At 47.6% G+C, this 24679-nt stretch overlaps 1 protein-coding gene and 1 long non-coding RNA gene across 3 annotated transcripts; one reads left to right on the plus strand and one right to left on the minus strand.

The window, feature by feature from the left end:
- Positions 1–497: 497 nt before the first annotated feature.
- Positions 498–8852, minus strand: LOC128112646 (uncharacterized). Of its 2 annotated transcripts, none has more exons than XR_008219080.1 (3): positions 8744–8852; positions 1328–1426; positions 498–837 (listed from the first exon to the last, which is right to left on the minus strand). It is a non-coding gene; the product is annotated as an uncharacterized LOC128112646 (long non-coding RNA). The 2 variants fall into 2 exon arrangements; XR_008219079.1 differs by lacking the exon at positions 8744–8852 and adding an exon at positions 2218–2448.
- Positions 8853–8861: 9 nt separating this feature from the next.
- On the plus strand, positions 8862–15339 carry Srp19 (signal recognition particle 19). The gene is made up of 5 exons (XM_052741839.1): positions 8862–8993; positions 9604–9679; positions 12471–12542; positions 12828–12939; positions 14841–15339. Exons 1-5 carry the CDS (start codon positions 8953–8955, stop codon positions 14972–14974), a joined length of 435 nt encoding a protein of 144 aa, XP_052597799.1. The 5' UTR covers positions 8862–8952; the 3' UTR covers positions 14975–15339.
- Positions 15340–24679: the final 9340 nt, after the last annotated feature.

A 24679-nucleotide genomic window follows, 5' to 3' on the forward strand; every position in this document is an offset into this window, starting at 1 on the left:
GCCACCGCCCGGCTCTGAATTCTTAATTTCAAAACTAGAGGGAAGAAGAGGAGTCATAGCCAAAAGAAGTGGAATGTTGTCACATTTCCACAATACTGAATGATAAGATTACCACAGAGAGTGAAGCAATATTTGAGGCCCTGGGAAGAAAATAACACATTCCATTTGTCTAAAGTACTTTTATCATTTGAGATTCTCTAGAGTTTTTCTTAACTCCTCTAAATGATAAGCTGTCTTTAGGTAGGGTGACTATTGCTGTGATGAAACACTGTGACCAAAAGCACTTGGGCCGGATGGTGGTGGCGCACGCCTTTAGTCCCAGCACTGGGAAGGCAGAGCCAGGCGGATCTCTGTGAGTTCGAGGCCAGCCTGGTCTACAGAGCGAGATCCAGGATAGGCGCAAAGCTACACAGAGAAACCCTGTCTCAAAAAAAAAAAAAAAAAAAAAAAAAAAGCAACATGGGAAGGAAAGGGTTTATTTCACTCACAGTTCTATGTACTAGTGTAATCATCCAAAGCAGTGAGGGCAGGAATCTGAAAACGCTGATGCAGAGGCTATGGAGGGGTACTGTTTATTGGCTTGCTCAGCCTAATTTCTTATAGAACCCAGAACCACCAACCCAGAGATGGCCCCACCCATAATGGGCTGGGCCCTCCCCTATCAATCATTAATTAATAAAATGCCCTACAGGCTTACCTACAGCCCAATGGATGATGGAGGCATTTTCTCAGTTGAGGTTCCCTCCTCTCAGATGACTTTAGCTGTGTCAAACTGACAAATGATCCAGCATACAAGGTGTATGTTTAGAATATCAGATAGCTCACAGAACCTGAGGGCTAGAAAAAGAAGTCTTGAGAACTACAATAGAAATTGTCTCCAGAACAGACGTACTACAGTGAGGACCTAGCTGCTGCTCCTGAACACTGGGCTCCTGACACCAACATAAAATGGGGTGTGGCACTCATTTCACGCTGCTTGCTCCCCACTGAAGTGTTGCTTCAGTGAGAGTGAATGGCAGATGATAGGTTACACACTTAAGATGTCTCTATGAAGGAGGCTAGATTTGTAAGACACGGATTGTCTGGATCTCCTTGGGGGCATTTAAAAAGCACTGGGAAACCAGAGACCATGACACAGCCACATCACAGCATCAGTTAAAAGAAATAGATAACAGCTGGAACAATCAGAACTCTTAAGAATAAATAGGTAAATAATTGTGAATCTCAATCCAAATACTTCCGTCTTAGTTAGGGTTTCTATTGCTGTGAAGAGAACCATGACCACAGTTAACTCTTAGGAAGGAAAACATTAAATTGGGTGGCTTACAGTTCAGAGGTTCAGTCCATTATCATCACAGTGGGCAACATGGCAGTGTGCAGGCAGACATCCTGTTGGAGAAGGAGCTGAGAGTTTTTGCATCTTGATCTGCAGGCAATAGGAAGTGAACTGAAACACTGGGCATGTCTTGAGCACAGGAGACCTCAAAGCCCACCCCTACAGTGACACTCTTCCTCCAACAAGGGCACACCTACTCCAACAAAGCCACGCCTCCTAATAGTGCCACTCCCAGTGAGTTTATGGAGGCCAATGACATTCAAACTACCACAAACTCAAAACAGGAAAAATGAAATGCTCAGTAATTTTAATCTTACACTAAAAATTAGATTATTTCAACCCAAACTGGAAAACAAAGGTTAGAAGTGAAGTGTCGAAGCTTATAAATCCGAAGGGTTTCTCCACAGGTAACAATTGACTGGGGAGGAAAACACTGGTGAGTTACACATGGCCCTGTACACAACCCAAGTGAAACTCATTGGGTCATCAAAGCAGAAGCGGGGCTAGTTGGGAAGAGGAAGGGCATTAAGGCATGGGAGGGGGACCAGAAGGTACTGGAGAGTTAACATCTCGATACATTATGTATGTGTATGAAATTGTCAGTAAAAAACCATCGTTTTGTGTAACTAATACAGAGATATGCTAATAAAACATTTAGAAATAATTATTTCATCTTTTAGATAGTAAATCACTAAAACAAAGACATGATAACTAAGAGGAGATAAGGAAAAGGAGAATTACTTATAATGCATAAAATGGTAGAGTAATAACATATAAGTGTATTAGGCATATGATTAATCGCTATCAAACCGGATAAAGTAAAAATCCTCCATTAACAGACATTAAATGACCCAGAGTAAAAACAAGACGGCAGTACCTACCTCTCAAGTGCAGAGGAAGCAGCAATGGCCAATGTATACAGAACTGTGTATGGTTCTGGAGGAAAGGCATTTAACATGGCACCTAAGGCGTGACCGAAGCTCTCATTACGTGCCAGATGGCACACAGAGAAACCGATTTGGACAGGATTGTATGCACTTGAGAGCCCTAGCAAAGCAGGAGAGTCCCAAGTTCACAGCCAGTCTGGCCTGGATAGTGGAGCCCTTTCTTGTCTTTAAAAAAAAAAAAAGTGTTTCAGGAGGCAGGGGCAGGCAGCTCATCTACACAGTGAGTTCCCTGCCAGCCAGGGCTACATAGTGAGACCCTGTCTCAAACAGAAAAAAAGGCATTGAGCTTGCCTGAGAAAGGACTTAGTCTATGAGAGAAGAAAAAGTTGCCTGCAACTTGGTTTTGAAAGAACGGGTCCCGTTCAATGAAACTTCCTCAGAGGGTTCTTTCGTGAAGACCTTGACAGGTGTGAGATCCGTACAGCTAGCCCTGGAGTTTGGATGTGGAGATTGGGGGAAATCTACTAGTTTTGCTTATGATAAACAGAATTTGGAATTCTTAGCGCAGTCCAGGAATGAGAGAAATGGGAGAAAGTGAAAGGAAACGGGAAGCGGCACATTTGTGACGGTCCAGGGGACGGGGCGGGGCGCGGCGGGGGCGGGGCGCGGCGGGGTGGGCGGGACAGGGGGCGCGGCGGGGGCGGGGCGCGGCGGGGTGGGCGGGACAGGGGGCGCGGCGGGGGCGGGGCGCGGTGGGGTGGGCGGGACAGAGGCGGGGGTGGGGCGGGCGGGACAGGGGGCGGGGCGCGGCGGGGGCGGGCGGGACAGGGGGCGCGGCGGGGGCGGGGCGCGGCGGGGTGGGCGGGACAGGGGGCGCGGCGGGGGCGGGGCGCGGCGGGGTGGGCGGGACAGGGGGCGCGGCGGGGGCGGGGCGCGGTGGGGTGGGCGGGACAGAGGCGGGGGTGGGGCGGGCGGGACAGGGGGCGGGGCGCGGCGGGGGCGGGCGGGGCGGCTAAAGTTGTTGGAAACAACGCTGTCACTCAAAACCGCAGATTTTTTTTTTTTTTTTAATCTGTCCCTGACTTAATTTATCTCTTGTGGGGTTTGTCGCTGTCGCTTGTTTTGTTTGTGTTGTTTTCAGTGGATTTATTTTGTGGAGGTTTTTTTTGTTGCTGTTGTTGAAACAAGTTAGAACTATTTAGCACAGGCTGGCTATGAACTCCCGATCCTCCTGCCTCAGTCTCCCCATGAAGGGATTGAAGGTGTACACCGCTCCCACCTTGTTCTCTTGTTCTTAACTAGTAACACTAGCTTCTCGTATTGCCAACAAGTTATTAACTGTAAGATTTCAGTATTCACCACTGTTTTCTCTTCAGCATATGCCCTTGCTTTTCTTTGTTTCCATTAATTTGGCATGGTTGGGAAATTTCCTCAAGTAATTGCTTTTTCAGAAAAGCTAAATTATGAATAATCTTTCTAAATCTACACTTGGTTTAAAATTGCCCTCACACAGTAATAATTTGGATCACAATTTTGGTCGTATTTCTTCTTCCTCCTCAGAGCTCTCATTTCTGCCTTTTATGAGTTCAAATCTCATAGTGGTTTTTTTCATACCTGCACTTTATAGTAGTTATGTGTTATTGTTTTATTATGGATGTATATATGCATGTGTGTGGGTGTACGTGTGCCACAGCATGTGTGGGGGTACGTGTGCCACTGCATGTGTGTGTGTGTGTGTGTGTATGTACGTGTGCCACTGCATGTGTGTGTGCTCGTGGGCCACTGCATGTGTGTGTGTACATGTGCCACTTCATGTGTGTGTGTACGTGTCACTGCATGTGTGTGGGTGTACATGTGCCACTGCATGTGTGTGGAGGTGTACATGTGCCACTGCATGTGTGTGTGTGTACATGTGACACTGCATGTGTGTGGAGGTCAGGACAATTTGTGGGAGTCAATTCTCTCCTTCCACTGTGTGGCGGGTTCCAGGGATTGAACTCGGGTCGTCAGCCTTGGTGGCAAGCCCCCTTAGCCACTGAGCCGTCTCACTGGGCCATGGGTTTTAGTTTTCAGTTTTCCTGGCACATGCATAGCTGTTTATTTTTCCTCACAAGCCTGTCTTTTCACACTGGGTCTTTCCAACAGTTTGCAGCAAGTGTTCTTCTGTAACTGGTTAACCCTGCCTTCCGTTGCCCGTCTCTCACTTGGCGGTATCGGCTCTTTGTGGGAGGAAGGATACTGGGCAAGGACATTGAACAGCCCAGCTGGCCTCAAACCTGAGTTCCTGGTCCTCCTCCCTCCACCTCCCGAGTGCTGGAGGCATGCGCCACCCCAGGAGCAGCAGTACCAGAAATCGGGCCTGTCTCCCTCCCGAAGTATTTCAGCAGTGATGCAGAGCTGGGTGAGAGTATGGCTCTGGCTGAGGAAGGCCCTCAGCTTAGCTCCCCCATCCCTGTCATTAGTTCCCTACGCACTCGAAAATGTAGTCACCGGTTACTGGCCTCCTTGTCTCCATCCGCATACATGGTGCTAAGAAAGCCATGGTGAATGGGCTATTAGGTTTCTGACTGTCTGCTCATTTTCATAAACATATACAAATAAACCCTAAAATAGGTAAGATATTTGGAAAGTAGAATTATTTTTAAAGTTTGGATTAATTTCACCCCTCAAAGTATTCCTCTGTTTTCAGTCTTGGTATAACTTTTTTTCATTGTGTATATTCATTGTACAGGTACTGCGGTACATACAACTTCATGCACCTGTCTTTGCATGTCAGCCATATTCCCCCACACCTCTTTAACGGCCCCTTTGTTGCCCCTTCCCACCTCCATTAGGGGGTTGAATATTAGATGTTTACATTACGATTCATAACAGTTGCAAAATTACAGTTATGAAGTAGCAACGAAAATAATGTTATGGTTGGAGGTCCCCACAACATGAGGAGCTGTATTAAAGGGTCGCAGCGTTAGGGAGGTGGAGAACCACTGCTCTAGATAGTACTGCTCCCCTCCCATGTCATGTATACGTCTGTGATTTTATGCATCTATACAAAAATGTAAGAATCACAAGAGCAATCATTGTTTTTCTGAAACTGCTTTAATTTGCCTGATATGATCATCTCCAGTTGCATCCATTTTCTTGCAAATGACCACTTAATTCTTTTTTATAGCTGGAAAAAAAATCCACTGTGTGTGTAAGTAAATTTGTTGCAACTCTGTGGGCTAGGTCCTGGATTTGGGCGCCAAAACATGAGCTTTGCAACTCTGGGAAGGGGTATCCTCACCACTTGGGAGTCAGGCAACGGCCGGAGCTGTGATGAGACAGCAGTCCTGGAGAGCGAGGTGGCTGCTTAGAACAACTGACAGCTGGAGGGCGAGGTATCCCGGATACCTCGAGCCACATAGAGCAGCTCTGCCCTGGAGGGGAAGTTTTTCTGACTGTTGGGGAGAGGAGTCAGGCCTGGAACTGCTTCAGCAGGGAAGGGTGTAGCCTGGTGTGATGCGGAATGGCCTCCCCACAGGATATAGCAATCCTGCTCCTCTCCTGGAGAGCCGCTACAGCTGAGCTTTGCTCAGCCCCCACTTAAGGGGGCTTCCTAGCAGAACTCTGCTTCTCTGGTCTAAGATGTTGCTTCTTTTGCTTCACTCTGCAAAAGGGGAAACCCCTGCAGAAATGTAGCAGTCTCCTCCGGTTCCAGAGAGAAGTGTTACTTTTTCAGCTTTTAGCTCTCCCTTGCTCTGTCCACTAAGGGACGTCTTAGCAAGGATCTTCTCTAAGCCAGTGAATGAAGATCTTCACACCCAAAACTCTTTTGAAAAAAAGATTTATTTGGGAAGGAGGAGTCCAGGAGAGTAGCTGCCTCTACCATTGTGGAGAGAACAGCCCATAATGGACCAGGCAGGGCAGTTTATATAGGATGTCTTAGGGGCGCAGTCAACCAGTGATTGGTTAGTTTTTATTCTGCCCAGGGATTGGCCAGTTTTGAGGGCTAGGGACAGAGATGGCCCTGATTTCAGAGCCAAACTGTGTTTCTTTCACTGGCCTTTCTTGGCTTTTTGACACTACCTCTAAAGCCAGGGCACATTTCTTTCACTGACTCGGATTCTAGGGACCAGTGGTGTTTCTTTGGCACTAGTTACAGAGTCAGGGCATGTTTCCTTGGTTCTGGGTTTGGGGATAAAGTGTTCATTTCTCTGGCTCAGGTCCCAAACCCAGGCTGTGTTGCTTTCCCTGGTCTTGGGCTCCAGGGACAGGGTTCTACTGTCCTGCTCTGTGATTGGTTGGTTTCATAAATCAGTTGACCAGGGGCAGAGATGGCTCTGATTTGAGCCAAACTGTGTTTCTCTCACTGGCCTTATCTGAGCCATCTTTCCCTAGTTCTGGGCTCCAGGGTCAGGGTGGGTTTCTTTAGCCAGTCCCTTTTCCCTACAGTGTGTACATTTTCTTTATCCAATGTCCTGTCAATGGACACTACATTGTTCCATAACTTAGTTATTTTGACCTGTGCTGCAATAATCACTGATGTGCAAGGATCTCCAATACAGTGACTTAGAGTCCTCTGGGTAAATAAACTCTAAGAGTGGTTTACCTGGGTCAGATCTACCTTTTTCCCAGTCACCATAGTGGCTGGACTGGGTTACATCCCCACCAGCAGTGTGCAGGGTTCTCTTTTGCCCATATTTTTGCCACATTCGTTTTTTGTTGTGTGTTCATTCTCTTAACAGTGCTAGAGATTGAACCCAGGACCTAATGTTTGAGGGGCAGGTGCTCTACACTGAGCGACAGCCTCAGCCATGTCTATTTTTCTTTAACGAATACAGTTCTGAGGTGAGATGGCATCTTATTCTCTTTTAATACCCTCCCATACAGTTCTTCATGCATCTATATTTTTGAGATGCAATCTTGACAGTTTCAGTTTATAACCCTCTGGTTGCTTGTGGGGTTGAATACATATTCATATATGTATTGCCATTTGCATTCCATCTGAGAACTATCCATTTCATTAGCCTATTTACTGGGTTGATTTCTTGTTTAGTTTTTGAGTTGTGTATTCTAGATATTAATCCTGTCAAGGTATACAACTAGCAAAGATTTCTCTCTCATTCTATAAGCTGGCTCTTCATTCGATCAACTGTTTCCTTTGCTACACAAAAGCTTTTAGTTTCCTGAGGTCCCATTTGTCAGTTGTTGATGTTACTTTCTGGATGGCCAAAATCCTACTTAGAAAATTCTTACCTATGCCTATATTTCTCTTGAAGTTTCAGACTTCAGACCTATGGTACTTGGTCCATTTGGAGTTGATTTTTGAAGAGGGAGAGAGAGAGGTCTAGATTATTTCTTTTCCAACCATTTTTTAAAGAAGCTGTCTTTTCTCTAAGGTAGGTTTTTGGCATTAGGATTTGTTTTATGAACTTGGATGCACCAGTGTTCAGTGTATACATGTTAAAATTCTCATCCTCTCACCTGAAGGGTTGCATCTGCCCTTGGTGATGAGGCCTGTGCCATGGAGAAAACAACAGATGGATCCTGTTCATTCATTTTTTTACATTTACTATGTGTACATGTGTTTGGATGCACGTGGGCCATAGCACACGTGTGACCTGAGGACAAGGAGGTTCTTTTCCTTCTACCATATAGGTTTCAGAGCCTAGACTCAGCAGGAGAGAGCTGGTGTGCTCAAATGACCCTGGGCATTAGACAAAGGAAGAACAGGTGCCAGATGGGGAGAATCAGCCTCCTTGCCAGTCCCAGGCTCCCAGGTGCCTGGAATGGCACTCTTTTCCAGGAATCGTGTATGCTTTAAGAAGAAATAAGAAACAGAGCATGGTTGCACATATTTATAATCCTAGATTTGTGGACAGGACACTGAGGCAGGAGGATGTTGAGCCTGACACCAACGTGAAACAAGAGAAAGAGAGAAAGAGGGGGTTGGGAGGAAGAAAGGAGAGAAGGGCGAGGGGGGAGAGAGAGAAAGAGAAGGGGGAGAGAGAGAATTTTTATTTGTATGAGAATCAAATCTCATGTACTAAGGAAGTAAAATGATGGAGCAAGTTCAGGGCTAGCTGAGCGTCTGCACTCACTCATCTGTACTCGGTGTAAGGGGGCAAATTACTCGACCTTATTGCAGCTTACACTTTGGGAGGGTTTTTCTTTCTAGTTGGTTTTTCATCTGTAAAACTGAACATCAAAATCCAGGCATAATGGCCCACAATGCCTATGTAATCCAGCACTTGGGAGGCAGAGCCAGGAGGTCACTAGTTAAGTGTCGAGCATTTATATTTATACAGCGCTGTGCCAAAAATACTGACTGCTAAGTGCACCGCTCTGAAAATTTACCTTGACCGAGTCGAAAGCAAGCTGCGGGAACCGGGGGTACATACATGAGCATAGAGGTACCGGATCTGACCAGCACCTCGCTCCAAACTACCCAGACTGCCCTGGAGGAACGGCCCCGCTACAGCAGGTCAGCACACAGCCCGCAGTGAAGCGGTAACTCCCCAAAGCTCCACGGGACCCGTACCTGAACGGGGCTGCACCGGTCTCGCGAGAACACAGCTTTACGAGCCACGTCACTCCCGTGCCGGAACCAAGTTGTGAAGGAAAACCCGCAGCCGGCCGCTTTAGGGATAGGACTTCCGCCGGAAGGGCGGTTGGTCTCCTAACTCCGAGTCAACTTCCGGCTGGTGTTGGGCCTGGAGCGCTGTCGGGGCTGTGGGGACTCCCGCGGAGATGGCTTGCGCGGCCGCGCGGTCCCCGGCCGACCAGGACAGGTGGGTCCTCGGGAAGGCTGGCGGCGGCGGCGCTGGGCTCGGGGCTTCCTCTCCACCGGAACCCCGCCGTTCCGCAGCTTCCGAGCCCCGGTAGCACCAGGTCCCCCGTGGCCGTGGCGGGATGTGCGGTGCCGTAAGGATCTGGCGTTAGAGAACCGTCGCGCCGCGAGAAACGCCTCTGCGTTCGTGTTGCTCTCAGAGAGGCTCGCCTGCCGCCTTCTGGGTTTTTCCTTTCCGTGTAGGAGCGCGTCCCAGCCTTAGCAACTCCTGACGGGCTGTTGTGTCAGAGTAACAGTGGCCGCATTGTTGGCTTCAGTCCGTGTGTGTGTGTGTGTGTGTGTGTGTGTGTGTGTGTGTGTGTGTGTGTTGTGTCAGAGTAACAGTGGCCGCGTTGTTGGCTTCAGTCCGTGTGTGTGTGTGTGTGTGTGTGTGTGTGTGTGTGTGTGTGTGTAATGGTATAAGTAAGATGTCTCTGCAGTGACAATGAAATGTGTGTGTGTGTGTGTGTGTAATGGTATAAGTAAGATGTCTCTGCAATGACAATGAAATTGCCCCTTTGAAATTACCACTTGAGTTACCTAGCTGCGCTTTTTTGTGTTTTTTGTGGCAGGTTTATTTGTATCTACCCCGCTTACTTAAATAATAAGAAGACCATAGCGGAGGGGAGACGGATTCCCATAAGTAAGGTGAGTAAAGGCCCCTGAAGGCTTGGGGAAGGTTGCCTTGTTCTGGTCACGACTGTTTCTTTTTTTTTTTTTTTTTTTTTTTGGTTTTTCGAGACAGGGTTTCTCTGTGTAGCTTTGCGCCTTTCCTGGAACTCACTTGGCAGTCCAGGCTGGCCTCGAACTCACAGAGATCCACCTGGCTCTGCCTCCGGAGTGCTGGGATTAAAGGTGTGCACCACCACCGCCTGGCATGACTGTTTCTTTTTTACTGCCCTTCTTGATTGAAGAGCACAGTAGCCAAGGTTTGCAGTGTTTCCCTTAACATTGGGGAAACCGGAAAGGCACTAAAGACACTTGCAGAAGAAAGAGGATTCTTAATGACCTGTTGGTAAATAAAAGGTGTATAAATAAGTGTAGAGTTCTCACGTTTTAAAATCGAGATTATGACAGTCTTAATAAAAGCAAAGTGATGGCATTGTAAAGCACAATGTGCTGGATGCAGACTCGCTTTTTTAATGTGTAGGACTAAAGGTTTGTACAAACTGCAGCTTTGTTGGGTTTTGTCTTTATTACTTTTTGTTGTTGTTTTTTGTTTTTCGAGACAGGGTTTCTCCGTGTAGTTTTGGTGCCTGTCCTGGATCTCACTCTGTAGACCAGGCTAGCCTCAAACTCACAGAGATCCGCCCAGCTCTGCCTCCCAAGTGCTGGGATTACAGGAGTGTGCCACCGCCCCCCGACTTTATTACTTTTTTTTAAGGAGTATAAAATCACTTCAAAGTAGTACTTTTGGAAAGTAGAATTAGGGGGTGGAGTGTAGCTCCATGGTAGGGCTCTTAGCACAACATGAGGAAGGCCCTAAGCTTGAAGCCCTGGTCCGGGAGAGCACGATTAGGCAGGTTGTTGGATTTACGGTTCTAAAAGATGTGATATTTGGGTAGGAAAACCCTAATTTGGGGCTGGGCTGGTGACTAAAACTTAGAAAATGCCCAGTGCTAAATGAGAGATCTCATAGAATTTTTATGTAATATTCTAGTTTTAGAGTCATCAAGTTTATAATGAAACGAGGTCAAAGCAAAGAATTAGCTATTTTTATATGAGCATCTCTCATTTGGCTGTTATTACGAAGAGTAAAATCCACCTTGCCTCCTCCCAGGCACTGTTGAGAATAAGGCCCAACGTCAAAGCACAGTGACAGGGTTTTGACAGCCACTCCCAGATGCTCTTTGAAAATTTTATTTTTTTAAGAAAATTCACTGATGTGTAGCTAACAAACTTAACAAAAGTCTTTAAGCGCATACATTGAATAATTTTCATACAGGGAGTAGAGCTAGCTGGTTATAGCACCCAAATTTAAGAAACAGCATGCTGGAAGTGTCCGTCTGTCTCCATCTCTCTCTTTCCTGTGCTCACTCATGTAAGGGAACATTGTTCTGATTTCCAGCACCATATGTTACCTTGGGCTGGTTCTTATTTTATATGTATAGAGTTATTCATTATGTACCTTTCTGTCTTTCTCACATCTTTATAAAGTTAGGAGATTTATTCATACTCTTACTGGAATTTTTTTGCATGTTCTGTTGCTTGGGAATGAATGCACGGCCTCAAATAGGCCAAGCAAGTGTTCTGTTGCTAAGCAACACCCCAGTGTAGTTTAACTCTACTTGCTCCAAGCAAGAGTTTCTTAGCAGCAGCACTATTGACCGTTTTTGTGTGTTTTAAAGATTTATTCTGTTTTTATTGTTGGGATTATGTATCTGTGTGTGGAATGGGCACATATGAATTCAGTGAATGCAGGTACTCTGGAGGCCAGAAGAGGACGCTTCCTGATAGGGGTGCTAGGAACTGAACTTGGGTCCCCTGCAAGAGCAGTACAAGCTGCTGAGGAGTCTCTCCAACCCCCTTTGACATTTCCAAGTCAGATCATTGTTTGTCGTAGGCGACTGTCTGTGCGTTGTAAGGTGCGTGATAACATCCCTGGTCTCTACCTGCTAGATCACAGTTCCCTTTCTTGGGTTATCTTGAAGCAGAACTGTCTCCCAAAGTAACCAAACGTTCCTGGAGTACAGGGAGTGTAAACTTCCCTGCTACAAAGTACTGCTGTGCAGAGCTGCATTGTGTGAACCCCACATTGCTTTCTTCTGTTTCTAGTTTGAGGCTTACAAGTAGTGCCGTGGGACTAGGGAGATGGCTCAGCAGTTAAGAATACTTACTGCTTTTGCAAAAGACCTGTTCCCAGCACCCACATGGTGGCTCACAACCATTTATAACTCCAGTTCCAGGGGATCCATGGCCTCTTTTGACTTCTGTGGGCACTGCACAAATGTGGTGCACAGACATGCACATAAAATAAATAAATGCTAAAAATAAGTAAGACAGATACATAGTGCTACTGTGAACATGCTTGAGTTTGGCTTTTGCACTTCCGTTGAATATATACCTGGACTGCAGGGCCATAGGGAACCACGTTCAGCTGGAGGAGAAACAGTCAGTGTTCCAGAATGGTTGTGTATGTAATCTAAAGTCAGTTTGCATTTAGCTTCTCCTGTGTTCGGAATATCATGCTAGGTGCTAGGCTGTGTACAGATGAAGTCCTTTCTCTCACACAGTTATGCTGAAAGAGAGAGAAAAACACACAACTTATGGTATTCCCGAGGGTTTTTTAAATTACAGTAGAAATAAGTGGACTAAGTAAAAAAAGGACAGTAGGGTTTAGTCTTTGTTTTGGTCATAATATTAGAAATGATTTACACAACCGTATAGTAATACTCACTTAAAACTGAGCTGCTAAGTGTTTTTGTTTTTAATTGTTCAGGCTGTAGAAAACCCTACCGCTACTGAGATTCAGGATGTATGCTCAGCAGTTGGACTGAATGCATTTCTGGAGGTATGATGCAACTCTCTCATCAATTATTTTATTTTTTTTGTTTTTGTTTTTGTTTTGGTTTTTCGAGACAGGGTTTCTCTGTGTAGCTTTGCGCCTTTCCTGGAACTCACTTGGTAGCCCAGGCTGGCCTCGAACTCACAGAGATCCGCCTGGCTCTGTCTCCCGAGTGCTGGGATTAAGAGCATGTGCCACCACCGCCGCCGGGCCCTCATCACTGTTTTATACTCACCTCATTGATGTGATAACTCTCTGAAAGCCTATTTTTGTTTGTTTTATTTGTGTTAGAAAAACAAAATGTACTCCAGAGAATGGAACCGTGATGTGCAGTACAGAGGCAGAGTCCGGGTACAGCTCAGACAGGAAGATGGCAGCCTCTGTCTTGTGCAGTTCCCATCACGTAAGCTTTTAAAACAAATGCATAGGCCTCTGGGGTAGTTTATCCTGTGTGAAGGGTGCAAATACCACACATCTGTAGCCCCAGCACTCAGGAAGCTGAGGCAGAAGGATTGCTGCAAGTTCAGTACCTGTGTGGGCTATAAAATGAGTTCAAGACCCACCTGAGCAACTTTGCAAGACCTTGTCTCAGACTAGAAAACTTCAGAAATCTAGAGATTAGCTAAGTGGTAGACTACCCAGCATGCACAGGGTCCTGGGTCCAAGCCCCAGGACAGCAGAAGAAATGAGGAAATGCAATCTAAGGAGCAATAAGGAACAGAGAAAGCAGACATGCCCATGGTGTGGTCCCACTCATGCAAACTTAAATATTAGTACTGCTGTTTGTTGATGATACCTGTACTAATGCTGCTTTAAGTGGACCCGAAGCTAGAATACCCACTTTTAAGACAGTAGTTAACTCATGGTGAGTGTAAAGGAGGGGAAGGAGTAGAGATCAAGGGACTAATGGTCAGGGAACACTGAGGGCTGGAAATGGCTTAGCGGATAAAGGCGCTTGGTGACCATTGTTCAGTCCCTGTAGCCATGTACAGGTGAAAAGAACAGACAGACTCCACAGAGCTCTCCCTCTGACCTGCACATGTGCACCCTGGCATGCATGCCTGCACACACATCATGTGCATGAATACACAGGATGATGGTTTTAGTTCAAAAACACTTAGTGCCGAGGCTGTGAGAGGATACAGTAGGTGACGGTAGTGTCTGACAGGTTGACCCACCAGACATATCACTCCCTGATGGGGAGCCCCACCTGGCAAAGCCAAGGGGTCACTGGCTGTGGAAACCGGTTGTTTTCTGTCTGTAACTTTCTCGGGTGCCACTGCTTTCTTCCCTAATAAGAACAGCTCTGGGGTTCTTTCTGCAGCCCTTTGTCAGTGTGTTTTACATCTCTGGGTACACAGTTAGCTGTGGATTTCTGTTTAAGCTGTATAATTCTGATGAACAGAAATATTACCAGACTATTCTTCTTTACTGACACAGGAAAGTCACAGTACTCTCAGTCTCAAAGACAGCCTTTTATACATTTTGCAAAGACCTTAGAACAAATTCAATACAGACTAGCTGCCCCTGCAGAAAATACACAGAGATTAATTCCCAGGTGTTGTTTACTGCTAAATCAAGGCCAGGCTGTTTACATCAAGACATAGTTCTTGCAGTAGCTCCCTTTCTGCACGTACCCTGACTGCTCAAGGTTCAGCCAACTGTTTAATGTCTGGGATCCCTCACCAACTTAGAGCTACGTGCATGGGTCAGTGTGTTATTACTAGCCTGAGAGAAACTACATGACTTGCCTTGTGTTGTGGGAATGGGTAGAGCCCTGAAAATGTAACCTATAATCGTCAAGAGTTTGGCTGTGGAGCAGCAGCAGCAGTGGTGTGGAGAAAGACGGACAGCTGTGTAGAGCTATGTGAGAGCTGCTGCAGAATGTGAGTGAAGTGTGTGTGTGTGTGTGTGTTCTGGGCCTAGGAATGAGACCCACTGTTAGTTACTTAGTGCCGCTTGGGTTTCCAGGCGAGGAGCCCTTGTTTCAGGGAAGGTGCAGTGACGCTCCGTTTCTGATTTGCTGTGTTTGTCTCCACTGAGGTTCAGGCCAGTTGCTGGGACCAAGACAGGAACTCTTAGTTCAGACTTAGTGTTTTATATTTCCATCTTGCTCACTAAGGCAGTTCAGTGCTGTTCCTGCTCCCACACTCAGTTCAGAGGTGCCCCTTGAGCAGATCACAGTCCTCAGCCATTGGATTTTTAAAATCACTGTCCAGTTCCTTACCCAGTGATGTTCAAGTCAGTGACGTGTTGTGTCTTGTTTCTAAGACTGTTACACTAAACCTGGCTTTTGGTTTCTAGGGAAGTCAGTGATGCTGTATGTAGCAGAAATGATTCCCAAGCTAAAAACAAGGACACAAAAAACCGGCGGTGCTGACCCCAGTCTTCAGCAAGGAGAGGGGAGTAAAAAGGGGAAGGGCAAGAAGAAGAAATGATGTGGTGTGAACGGGACGCACACAGTCCTGCCTCGAGAGACCTGGGCATCTGTGTCGGAGGGAACAGCTTTTGTGTCTGTCATTTAACTGAACTGTGAACAGTGTGGCTCCCATCTTCAGTTAACAGTGAGATAAGTTTACATCCAGAGTCTGCATCCAGCTTTTCTACTGTAAAAAGGAAAGGTGTGTGTGCGCGGAAGAAAGAAGACTGTTTTAACAGATAATGACTGTCCCGTAAGTTACTTGAAATCCTGTGTCTGTTTGTCTCCTATGTAAACATATATTTCAGGTAAATAAGTTGAATAAAATTTGAAATACACATTTTGTTCACCTTTTAAGTTAATGAAATAAACAATTTAAACTGACTTCTGCGGCTTTCACTTATGAAGCAGTTAACACCAGTAGAGGAGATGAACGGAGTAAAACCAGTTGAGGTGTGGCCAGTGTACGTGCCGGTTGAGAGGGCAGTGGGAGCTGTGCACCCTTTCACCCGCCGTGACGTCAGCGGTTCCGTTTGAAGCTTTACACGTGCTTGTGTTAGTCTCCTGACCATTGGTCTGGGCTGTGGAGAGGTCAGTGGGTAAAGGGCTTGCTATACAAGCACGAGGACCCGGGCTCAGACCCTAGTACCCACCCACGCACAAGCCAGGCGGACCCCAGGGGTGAGCTCCAGGTTCAGTGAGACACCCTGCCTCATAAAATAATATGCGGAGTCCTAGAGGGAGACATTTGATGTCAACCGCTGGCCACCACACACGTGCATGAACACACGTCCCATACAAAACATTTCAAAGCCAATGTGCTGTCACTCGCCATAATCTAACATCCTGGAGGTGGAGGCAGGAGGACCAGAAATTCAAAGCTGGCCTCAGCTACATGCATACCGAGTTCCAGGTCAGCCTAGACTACATGAGAAACGGTCTCGAAACAACCGGACATTGTTTCCATCAGAGTCATAGAAATGGCCTGTGCTCGAACACCTGAAGTCCACTGGAAGAAACTAACTGGAAAGGTTCTTCTGAATACATTTCAAAGCACTCCCTGGGGTGGTGGCTTCGTGCTGTTGTGGCACCTGTCCCCTGGCACAGCATAACTGCTGTGCTGCCCTCCGGAACTCTTAGCTGCAATGAGTAGCCAGCAAGAGGCCCTCGCTGAAAGTATCAGCTTTGTCAAGGCAGCCCCACCCTAAAGACAGAGGGAGTTAACGGGGGGGGGGGGGGGGGGGGGGGGGAACACGACGGACTCATGGGTCCCACCCCTCCCAGGGTGGTGCAGTGGTGGTGGTAATGTCTTCTTATAGCCAATTGTAAGTCACCTATGCTCCTGTAGGGAACCTGTGATGGTTTGACTAAGAATGCCCATATAGACTCATATTTAAATGCTTAGTCGTCGGGGAGTGGCAGGCACCACTTGAGAAGGACTAGAAGATGTCTTGTTGGAGGAAGTAGGTCACCGAGGGCTTCAGAAGCCCAGACTGTGGGAGCCCACTTCAGGTTCCTCGTGGCTTTACCCAGCAGGTCCGCATAGAGGATGATTAGGACCATGGGCCTGAGTGCAGGTGTCTGAGATGGTCTGCACTTGGCTGTGCTGGGGGAGGAGGTCTTTTGCTCCACCCCTTGGCGTCTCTATAAAAACCCTGGGGCAGAGACAGTCGGGGCCCGTTGGAATAGGTTCCAGGCCTTCTCGATGTTATCCTGTATTTTCTATCTGTTTATCTCCACACTCTAAATCCTTCTAATATTTCCTGCTGCTGTTACTCAAGAAAACTCTGGGGAACTGTGGGGTTGGTGGGTAGCCGCCCCACACCAAACCAGGCCCAGTGTCTCTCTCTCTTCCTGCTGCCTGTGGATCCAGATGGAGAACTCTCAGCTACTTCTCCAACACCATGTCTGCCTGGGTGCCAACATGCTCCCCACCATGATGACAATGGACTGAACCTCTAAAACTGTAACCAGCCCCAATTCAGTGCTTTCTCTTATAACATTGCCTTGGTCATGGTGTCTCCTCACAGCCACAGAACACTGGCTAAGACACTAACTCATTAGTTCACCAAACAAGACCTGAGTGAAATCATCGCTTTGGTCTGTTAGAGTTTTGTCAACAACAGATGTGTGTTCATCTCCCCGAGAAAAGTTCACATAACGCAACACTTGCTGCCTGAATGTGGCGCACAGCAGAGCTAAGGATGGGTCTGGGAGTTGCGTTGTCTCTACTGTCAGTGACGAGCCATGCAGCTGAGGTTCCCTGAAGGTGGAGTGCTCACAGAGTCACTCCCAATACTGTCACCCTTTCAGCATTGTGTGGCACTGCCCTGCCATGAGTGAAAGGCATGCAACTCAACAACTCTGAAGGTCGAGTGTCCCTGCGAAGAATCCCAGGGCAGCAAAAGAAGAACACCTCCCTGATGAATGGGGTCCACCTGGTGAGCCCAGGGACGCCCCCCAGTGGCTGATGGGCTAAAGAATATATTACAGGGGCTGGAGAGATGGCTCAGCAGTTAAGGATACTTGCTACCTTTACAGAAGACCCAGGTTCCGGTCCCAGCACCCAAGTGACAGCTCACAACCATCTTAACTCAGTGCCATGGCATCCAGCACTCTCTTCTGGCCTCCTTGAGTGTCAAGCACACGTGGTGCATAGACATACATGCAGGCATTCACACGAATTTTTAAAGAAAAAAATGCCTATATTACAGTCCTTGAAAGTAGTGTATATGAGACAGGCTCTTAAGTGGGCTATGGTGTCCGTCAGTGCTGTGGCCTTTGCTCTGGGCAATAAGACGTGCAACCGAGGCTGAGGTATTCCTAGAAAAAATTTGCCTGTTTACAGGAGGAACTGCAACAAGACAGACATGTAGACGTTGGCGTCCACACTGGCCTCTGAGTTGGCCAGAAAAGTGAAAGGAAAAAAAATGAGATGGAGGGCTGGAGAGGTGGCTCAGAGGTTAAGAGCACTGGCTGTTCTTCCAGAGGTCCTAAGTTCAATTCCCAGCAACCACATGGTGCCTCACAACCATCAATAGTGAGATCTGGCGCCCTCTTCTGGCGTACAGGCATATTGTATACATAATAAATAAATCTTAAGAAAAAAAAATGAGATGGAGGCGCTGACTTGCTCTGCCTTACGGCTGGGGTGCACAAGGAAAAGTACACACGAGGTCTGTGCCAGGCATCCCTTCCCGGGAGCCCAAACCTCAGAATCCGGAAGCGAAGAGGGAGTAAGGGACAGAAGACAACCTGACAGAGAGGACGGGACAATCCATGGTACAACATGAAGGACACTCTGAGAACCAAGTAGTTTGCCTTTGAACTGGTTGGTTTGGAAAAGACTTGCTGTCTGGGGACAAGGACTCAGGTAGCCCACATAGACCAGAAACAAGCTAAGGCTGGGGGTGACCTTGAACTGGCTAGGATTACAGGCCCGAGTGCCACCAGCCTGGTGTATGTGGTACTGGGGATTGCGCCCAGGCCTAATGCACACTAGCCCAGCATTCTACCAAGTGAGCCACATCCCCGGCAGAAAGACTAAAAAGAGTATTTTAATTATTACTCGTGTGTGTGTGTGTGTGTGTGTGTGTGTGTGTGTGTGTGCGTGCGCGCGCGCGCGTGAGCACAGGACATAGATATGGAAGTCAAAGAATGACTTGCAAGAACCAGCTCTCTCCTTTCGCTATGGGGGGTCCTGGAGATCAAACTCAGGTTGTCTGGATTGGTAGCAAGTACCTCTACCCACTGAACTACCTTGTCAGCTCCAAGGAAGACATCTAATTGTTTTATTTATTTGTTGTATGAATGTGTGCATGGATACACATGCGCCATGGCACACATGTGTAAGTCAGAGGACAGTTTGCAGAGGTTAGGTCTCTGCTTCCACTGGGTGGGTCCCGGGAATCAAACTTAGGTCATCCGTCATTCCTGACGGCAAGTGCCTTTACCCACTGAGACATCTCACGAACCTAAGCTGGAAACACAAGAGAGAAAGCCTGTCCCGGCATGGCTCTCAAGACAGTGGGACCTGGGTGCAGATGCATGATCTGAGGAGATACGATGAAAACCAGCCCCTGGTGGATGGGCCCATATGACCCATGAGACGGTCGGTTAGCACCAGCAGAGGGCCCCCTCGATATCAGGGACTGGAGGACAAAAGAGAGGACCAGCACTACTGAAAGAATGGGCATGGGAGAGGACGTATTTGATATCCCGCTCACTGCTGGGACCGAACTGTGTTTACAGGGGAGTTAAAAGGGGTGATGGGCTCAAGAGATAGCCCAGTGGTTCAGAACCCTGGCTGCTCCTCCCAGCACCCACATGGCAGCTCACAACCACCTTAACTCTGGTTCCTGGGGATCCATTGCCCTGTTGTGGCTTCCTCAGGCACCAGGCACACACGTGGTGCACAGGCATCCATGCAGGCAAAACACCCCCCCCACACACAAAACATAAATACAAAAATAAAAATAAAAAAGATTAATTCATCAGGGACCTGGAGACTGGTGTGAGGCCTTGATGGTTACTGAGTGCAAACATGATCTGTATGAGATCGGAGCTGTGCAAATTCGTCTTGCACAAGCAAGTCTCCTGGGGAGGAATCTGTTCACCCAGCCCCGGGCTGCCTTGGCAGCAAGCTACAGCTCGGGCCAGAGACTACCAGATCAAACACAGCCACACGAAGGCACAGCCACTTTTCCTGCTTGGCCTTAGAGCAATGCCAGGCAGCCCTGGGCCCACTGGGCCTGTTGGCGGGGAGATGCCTGGCAGCCCTGTGGCCACACCCCAGGATGAAGAGGCAGGATGGCTCACAGAGAACGGCTGTGAATGGGGAGGGCTGAGGGAGGGCCTCGCACCCACACCGCTGTACTCAACGTTGACACTTGGAGAAGCAGTTACTACAGCCGTGGGGTCCTCTCGTTCTGTTGGACCTTGCTAACGTTTACCCTCTTAGCTGCTCTGTCCTGAGATTAGCTGGAGCTTGCTTGGAATGGTGGGTGGTGGGTCTTCAGGGACCCCGCATGTGGCCATGCCCAGCGTCCTTTCCACGTGAGCCCTTAACTCTCATCTGCAGAAAAGGAGGATTTTATTCTGTTTAACCTCCTTTCCCCTGTCATACGCGTGTATGCTTGGCATCTTCCTGTCCTAAACATTTTCTAGTTTAATCAACTGCCCGTAGACATTGCCATTCAGTCCGTCCGCAGCTGGGTCAGTCCGTCCGCAGCTGGGTCCCGGTCCCGGTCCCGGTGCCTCTACCGCTAAGCGTGGGGAAGGCTTGGGAACGTAGCTCAGGGGTAAAGTGCTCCCCTCACAGGTGCAAGGCGGGATACCAAGAACAAAACGAAGGGGGCGGGGAGATGGGGGGGAGGGAGGGAGAGAGAGAGACTATCAAAGACCTAGCACCTCCCCTGGGAACATGTCAAGAGCGCTGGCCCAGCCTAGACTTTAGGTGCCCTGAAGAGACTCCCTCGGCAATTCTTACTGTATTAAAGTTGGAGAACTATGAAGTATGTTGGGTTTTTATTATTATTTTCTGGATGTATTGGTTTCTCATAATTATAAAATATATTTTGTTCTTTTAAGTGGAAACCTGTTTTCTTTGGAATTGAATATTTTGTACTTTTATTTGCTTAGTTTTAAAAACATGACACCAATTCAACTACAAATGATCAGTTGTCAAAACATTCTCTCAGGGCCAGAGAGGAGTCAGCGGCTTCAACGCTTGCTGTACAGGCCTGGCGATGTGAGTTTGATTCCTGGAACCCAGAGGTTGGAAGGAGAGAACTGACTTCCATCACATTATCCCCAGACCTCCACACATGCATGGCCCCATGTGCATGCTCCTGCATTCGCTACACACACACATACACACACACACACACACACACACACGCACGCACGCACGCACGCACGCACGCACGCACGCACGCGCACACACACAAATAAATAAATAAATAAATAAATAAACAAACAATGTAATTTAAAAAGCCTACTTTACGGGGCTGGAGAGATGGTTCAGAGGTTAAGAGCACTGGCTGCTCTTCCAGAGGACCTGGGTTCAATTCCCAGCACCCACATGGCAGCTCACCACTGTCTGTAATTCCAGTTCCAGGGGATCCAACACCCTCACACAGATGTACCAATGCAAATAAATAAATCATTTAAAAAAAAAAAGCCTACTTCACAGCCAAGAGTAAGTAGTAGCTGTCACTTCTGTCACAATCCCAGCACTAGGGAGACTGAGACAGGAGGATTACCGTGAGTTCAAAGCCATCTGTGCAACTAGCAAATGCCCCTGACCCCAGCAGTCAACAGTGTGGGCCTGAATGCTACATGGGGAGAGGTGGCCACAGGAGCCTCAGCATCCATGTGGCTCTCACACCCACTCCTAACAACAGACGAGATGGAGAGGCAGGGCTGAAGTGGGGACCACGAAGGTGAGCAGCAAGAATTCCTGTTTCTCTTCTGCTTTGGTAGCAGTTTCTACCTGGGAGTCGGGCTTCAGTGGGTCACGTTCCTCTCAGAACCCCCCAAACTTGTGCACCAGTGGGAACCCCGCTGCTCCCTCCCCACCCATGCATTAACAGTGCCCAAGCTCAGTGCAGCAGAAGGGGGGGCAGGACCCATACTGCCCTCGGCCTGGCAATGGAGCACACCCACAGAACTGGTTACATGTTGGTTTCAGAGGACAAGTTCCCCAATCTGGTTCTTCTCCCCGTGGGCTTAGTGCTGCAAGCCGTAAAAAATATATGAAGTAGGATTTCAGCGGATTAGGACAAAGCTAATACCTGGAAGAAGCCATGGGCCTTCCAGAGGTCAAGCTGAGGCTCAAGGAGTCTTGGTGATATTGGCTTTTGATTATTAGCCGTTTCCTGCTATGAATTTCTCATGTGCTACTATAGCTTTTCCATCATTCATTGGGCACAATCTCTCCTCTACTAGAGGAATATTTGGATAACCTTCTGTGCAGTAACGCAGCCAGGATCCCTAGTTTCAGGCCTCTCTGTCATTATCGTCATTAGCAGCATCCGGCCAGGCCCGTCCCCAGACAGATGAAAGTATCTTATCAGAGACACCTCTGTACTCTCTAAGAACAAATTTAAGCAGCCAGGCCACCTGTTTGAGAGGGCCTGGTGGATGTGCTAATTAAGCTTAACTTTCTCCCTTTCCAAAGTCTTATCTCTAGTTTTCGATCTACCTTTAACAATTAACTCAGAACCGAAGGGTTTCTACTTACAGGTACATCAAGCTGACACAGAAGTTGCCTAGTGATGGAGCACATTTGCCAGAAACAGCGGGAACAGAGATAGCTTGGAGAGATAAGGGTCAAAGGGATAAAAGGCAGTTTTATTTTCAGAGGAAGGGACAGAGAAGAGAAAAGAGAATGGAAGAACTAGATGGGTAAGAACTGGAGAGGAATGAACTGAGATGGAGAAGAACTAGACTGAAGGGCCAGAAGAGAGGGACTAGAGGGACAAGATGGAAGATGAGGAAGAGCCAGATGGGGAGGAACAAGATCGGAAAGAAGGAGATGGGAGAGGAGCTAAGATGGGAAAGAACTGGATGGATGAGAACCTAGATGGGGCAGAACTAAGATGAGAGAATTACGATAGAACTTAGAGGGGACAGCAGATAAATGTAGAAAGAAGTCAGGCAAGAAAGGAGCTAGGCATGAGAGCAGAACAGAAGCTGTGTAGACAGAGAACTGACACAGAATAATAAAGTGTATGTATGGACTGAGGAGTTTTGTGTATGTAGATTCATTTCATATCATCAAAGATTAAATTATCAGCTGGTTGTAGATTCTTCTCGGACCCTGGGAGGGGACTATTGAGGGGCTGGACCCCCCATAGTCCCTGTTAGCTTGGGTCAGCTATTCTGCTGGTCCAAGTTGGATTCATAAAGCAGACACTCCACAGGACAGTACAGTGTAATGCCTGTGGGGTCCCAGCGACGGCGACATGCCAGGGAGTCTGACTCCTACGGTAGTCTAAATTCAAACGGTATCCCCTTCTCAAGATGGCTCCTGGTCCCAGCACCCTGCGTTTGCTGGGAGATAACGGGAAGTCCTTTCCCCAAGTCAAGCTACTGTGCAGCTTTTCCCGAGTGTCCTGCAACCCCAGGTGCTTCCCAGTTGCCGTGTTTCCCAGCACCATGTGGGGACTCTCACTGGGCTCTGGCTCTAGAGCTAGGCGTAGGTGTCGGCTCCAGATCACTAGATCTAACAAGGTTCCAGCGTCTCTCTGGATTCCAGTGTTCTCCAATATCACCCACCTCACAATGCAGCAACACACCTGATACTTCTGTTGTGAAGGTGAGGCTGCATTTTGTCAACCTTTTTATTTTCTGGTCTGTTAGAGTTAATATTATAGTTAGAAGCCAGAAAAACCCAAAGGTCATTTTCAAGTACGTTTACTTCTCTGTCCTATCATACAGAATTGTGTTAGTTCAGGACCTGAATTGTGCCTGTCCCACCAAACACCATGATCACAGACACGTAAGAAAAGCAGGGATGTTTGATCACATTGTGAACCCTGAGACTGAGTTAAATAAAATCAACCTTGGGTCAAGAGGTGGAGCCAGCAACTCGTTGACAGGAAGTAGCCATAGTGAGTTAGAGGGGAGTCGGGAAAATGGACAGAGATGCACAGGAAGCAGTGAGACTGCCCTTTGAGTCTGATGGCTTTTTTGCTTTGGGACAGGGGAAGAGAGCTGTCTTTCTGAGATGCTGGCTTTCTGAGGACGAAGGTCAGCTGGTTGCTCCTTGGCTCCTGGGGTCTTTATTAGTAAAATCCTAACATTGAGATTTAGTTTAACAACAGCACAGCTGAAGAAACCCCTGACCAGAGCGCATCCTCTATCTACTACATCCTGTTTGGCTTTGGTGCTGCTAATGAAACATGGTGCCTCACACAATACTAAGGTCCACGACAGAAGGTATGTTTCAAAGAACATTCACAGGTTGTGGGGGGATTTGTTTTCCTCCTCCTTCCTTTCCATTGTGGTCACAGAATTATTTAGAGACCCATGTAGGAGGTGTTGAGGTAGTGTCACATGCCTGTAATCCTAGCCCTGGGAAGGTTGAGGGGAATGGAGGGGAGGGTGTCGATCTGAAGGCCAGCCTGCACCCGTGTGTATGCACTGTACATCTTGAGAGCTCTGCAGTAATGTTCTGTGCAGCACAAGCAATGAGTCGTTTCCTTCTAGGCTAATCACTGGTAGATGCGATCGGTCGGAATGCTTTCTTTAGCGAGCCTTTAACAAAGCAACCTCTAAAGGAAAAGTATAAACCAAGTGAGGAATGAGGTTAATAAAATTCAATGCTCATTTAACTATTAGATTTCATTTTATTTTGTGGGAATTTCCTTTTCCTAACCCAGATTTTAGCAAAATTTCAAGTAAATACAATAAATGAACACAGAATGTGGCTAGTTATTTATGTCATCCCCTTGTCTGGGGTTTCAGTTATGAGAGGTCAGCCATTCTGAATCGCAGCAAGGCACCGCCGCACATCCTGAGGCCAGGGAAGGCTGTGTGTGTAAAGGGCTGGCCATCAAGTCTGACGACCTGAGTTCTGGCCCACCACGTGGTTGAAGGAGAGAACCAACTTCCACAAGTTGACCTTTGACCTCCACAAGTGCTCTGTGGCATGTATGCCTACACCCACACATATAGCACACACATATACATACTAAGTGTAATAAAAACATCTTTAAGA

This window comes from Peromyscus californicus, unplaced genomic scaffold (genome assembly GCF_007827085.1).
Source record: "Peromyscus californicus insignis strain IS unplaced genomic scaffold, ASM782708v3 Scaffold_17__1_contigs__length_78620276, whole genome shotgun sequence".
Lineage (NCBI taxonomy): Eukaryota > Metazoa > Chordata > Mammalia > Rodentia > Cricetidae > Peromyscus > Peromyscus californicus.

Coding starts and splice junctions, on each gene's coding strand:
- Srp19 (XM_052741839.1), top strand. CDS start 8,953: ATGGCTTGCGCGGCCGCGCGGTCCCCGGCCGACCAGGACAG. Junction 8,994..9,603: donor TCCCCGGCCGACCAGGACAG/GTGGGTCCTCGG, acceptor TTTTTGTGGCAG/GTTTATTTGTATCTACCCCG. Junction 9,680..12,470: donor GACGGATTCCCATAAGTAAG/GTGAGTAAAGGC, acceptor TTAATTGTTCAG/GCTGTAGAAAACCCTACCGC.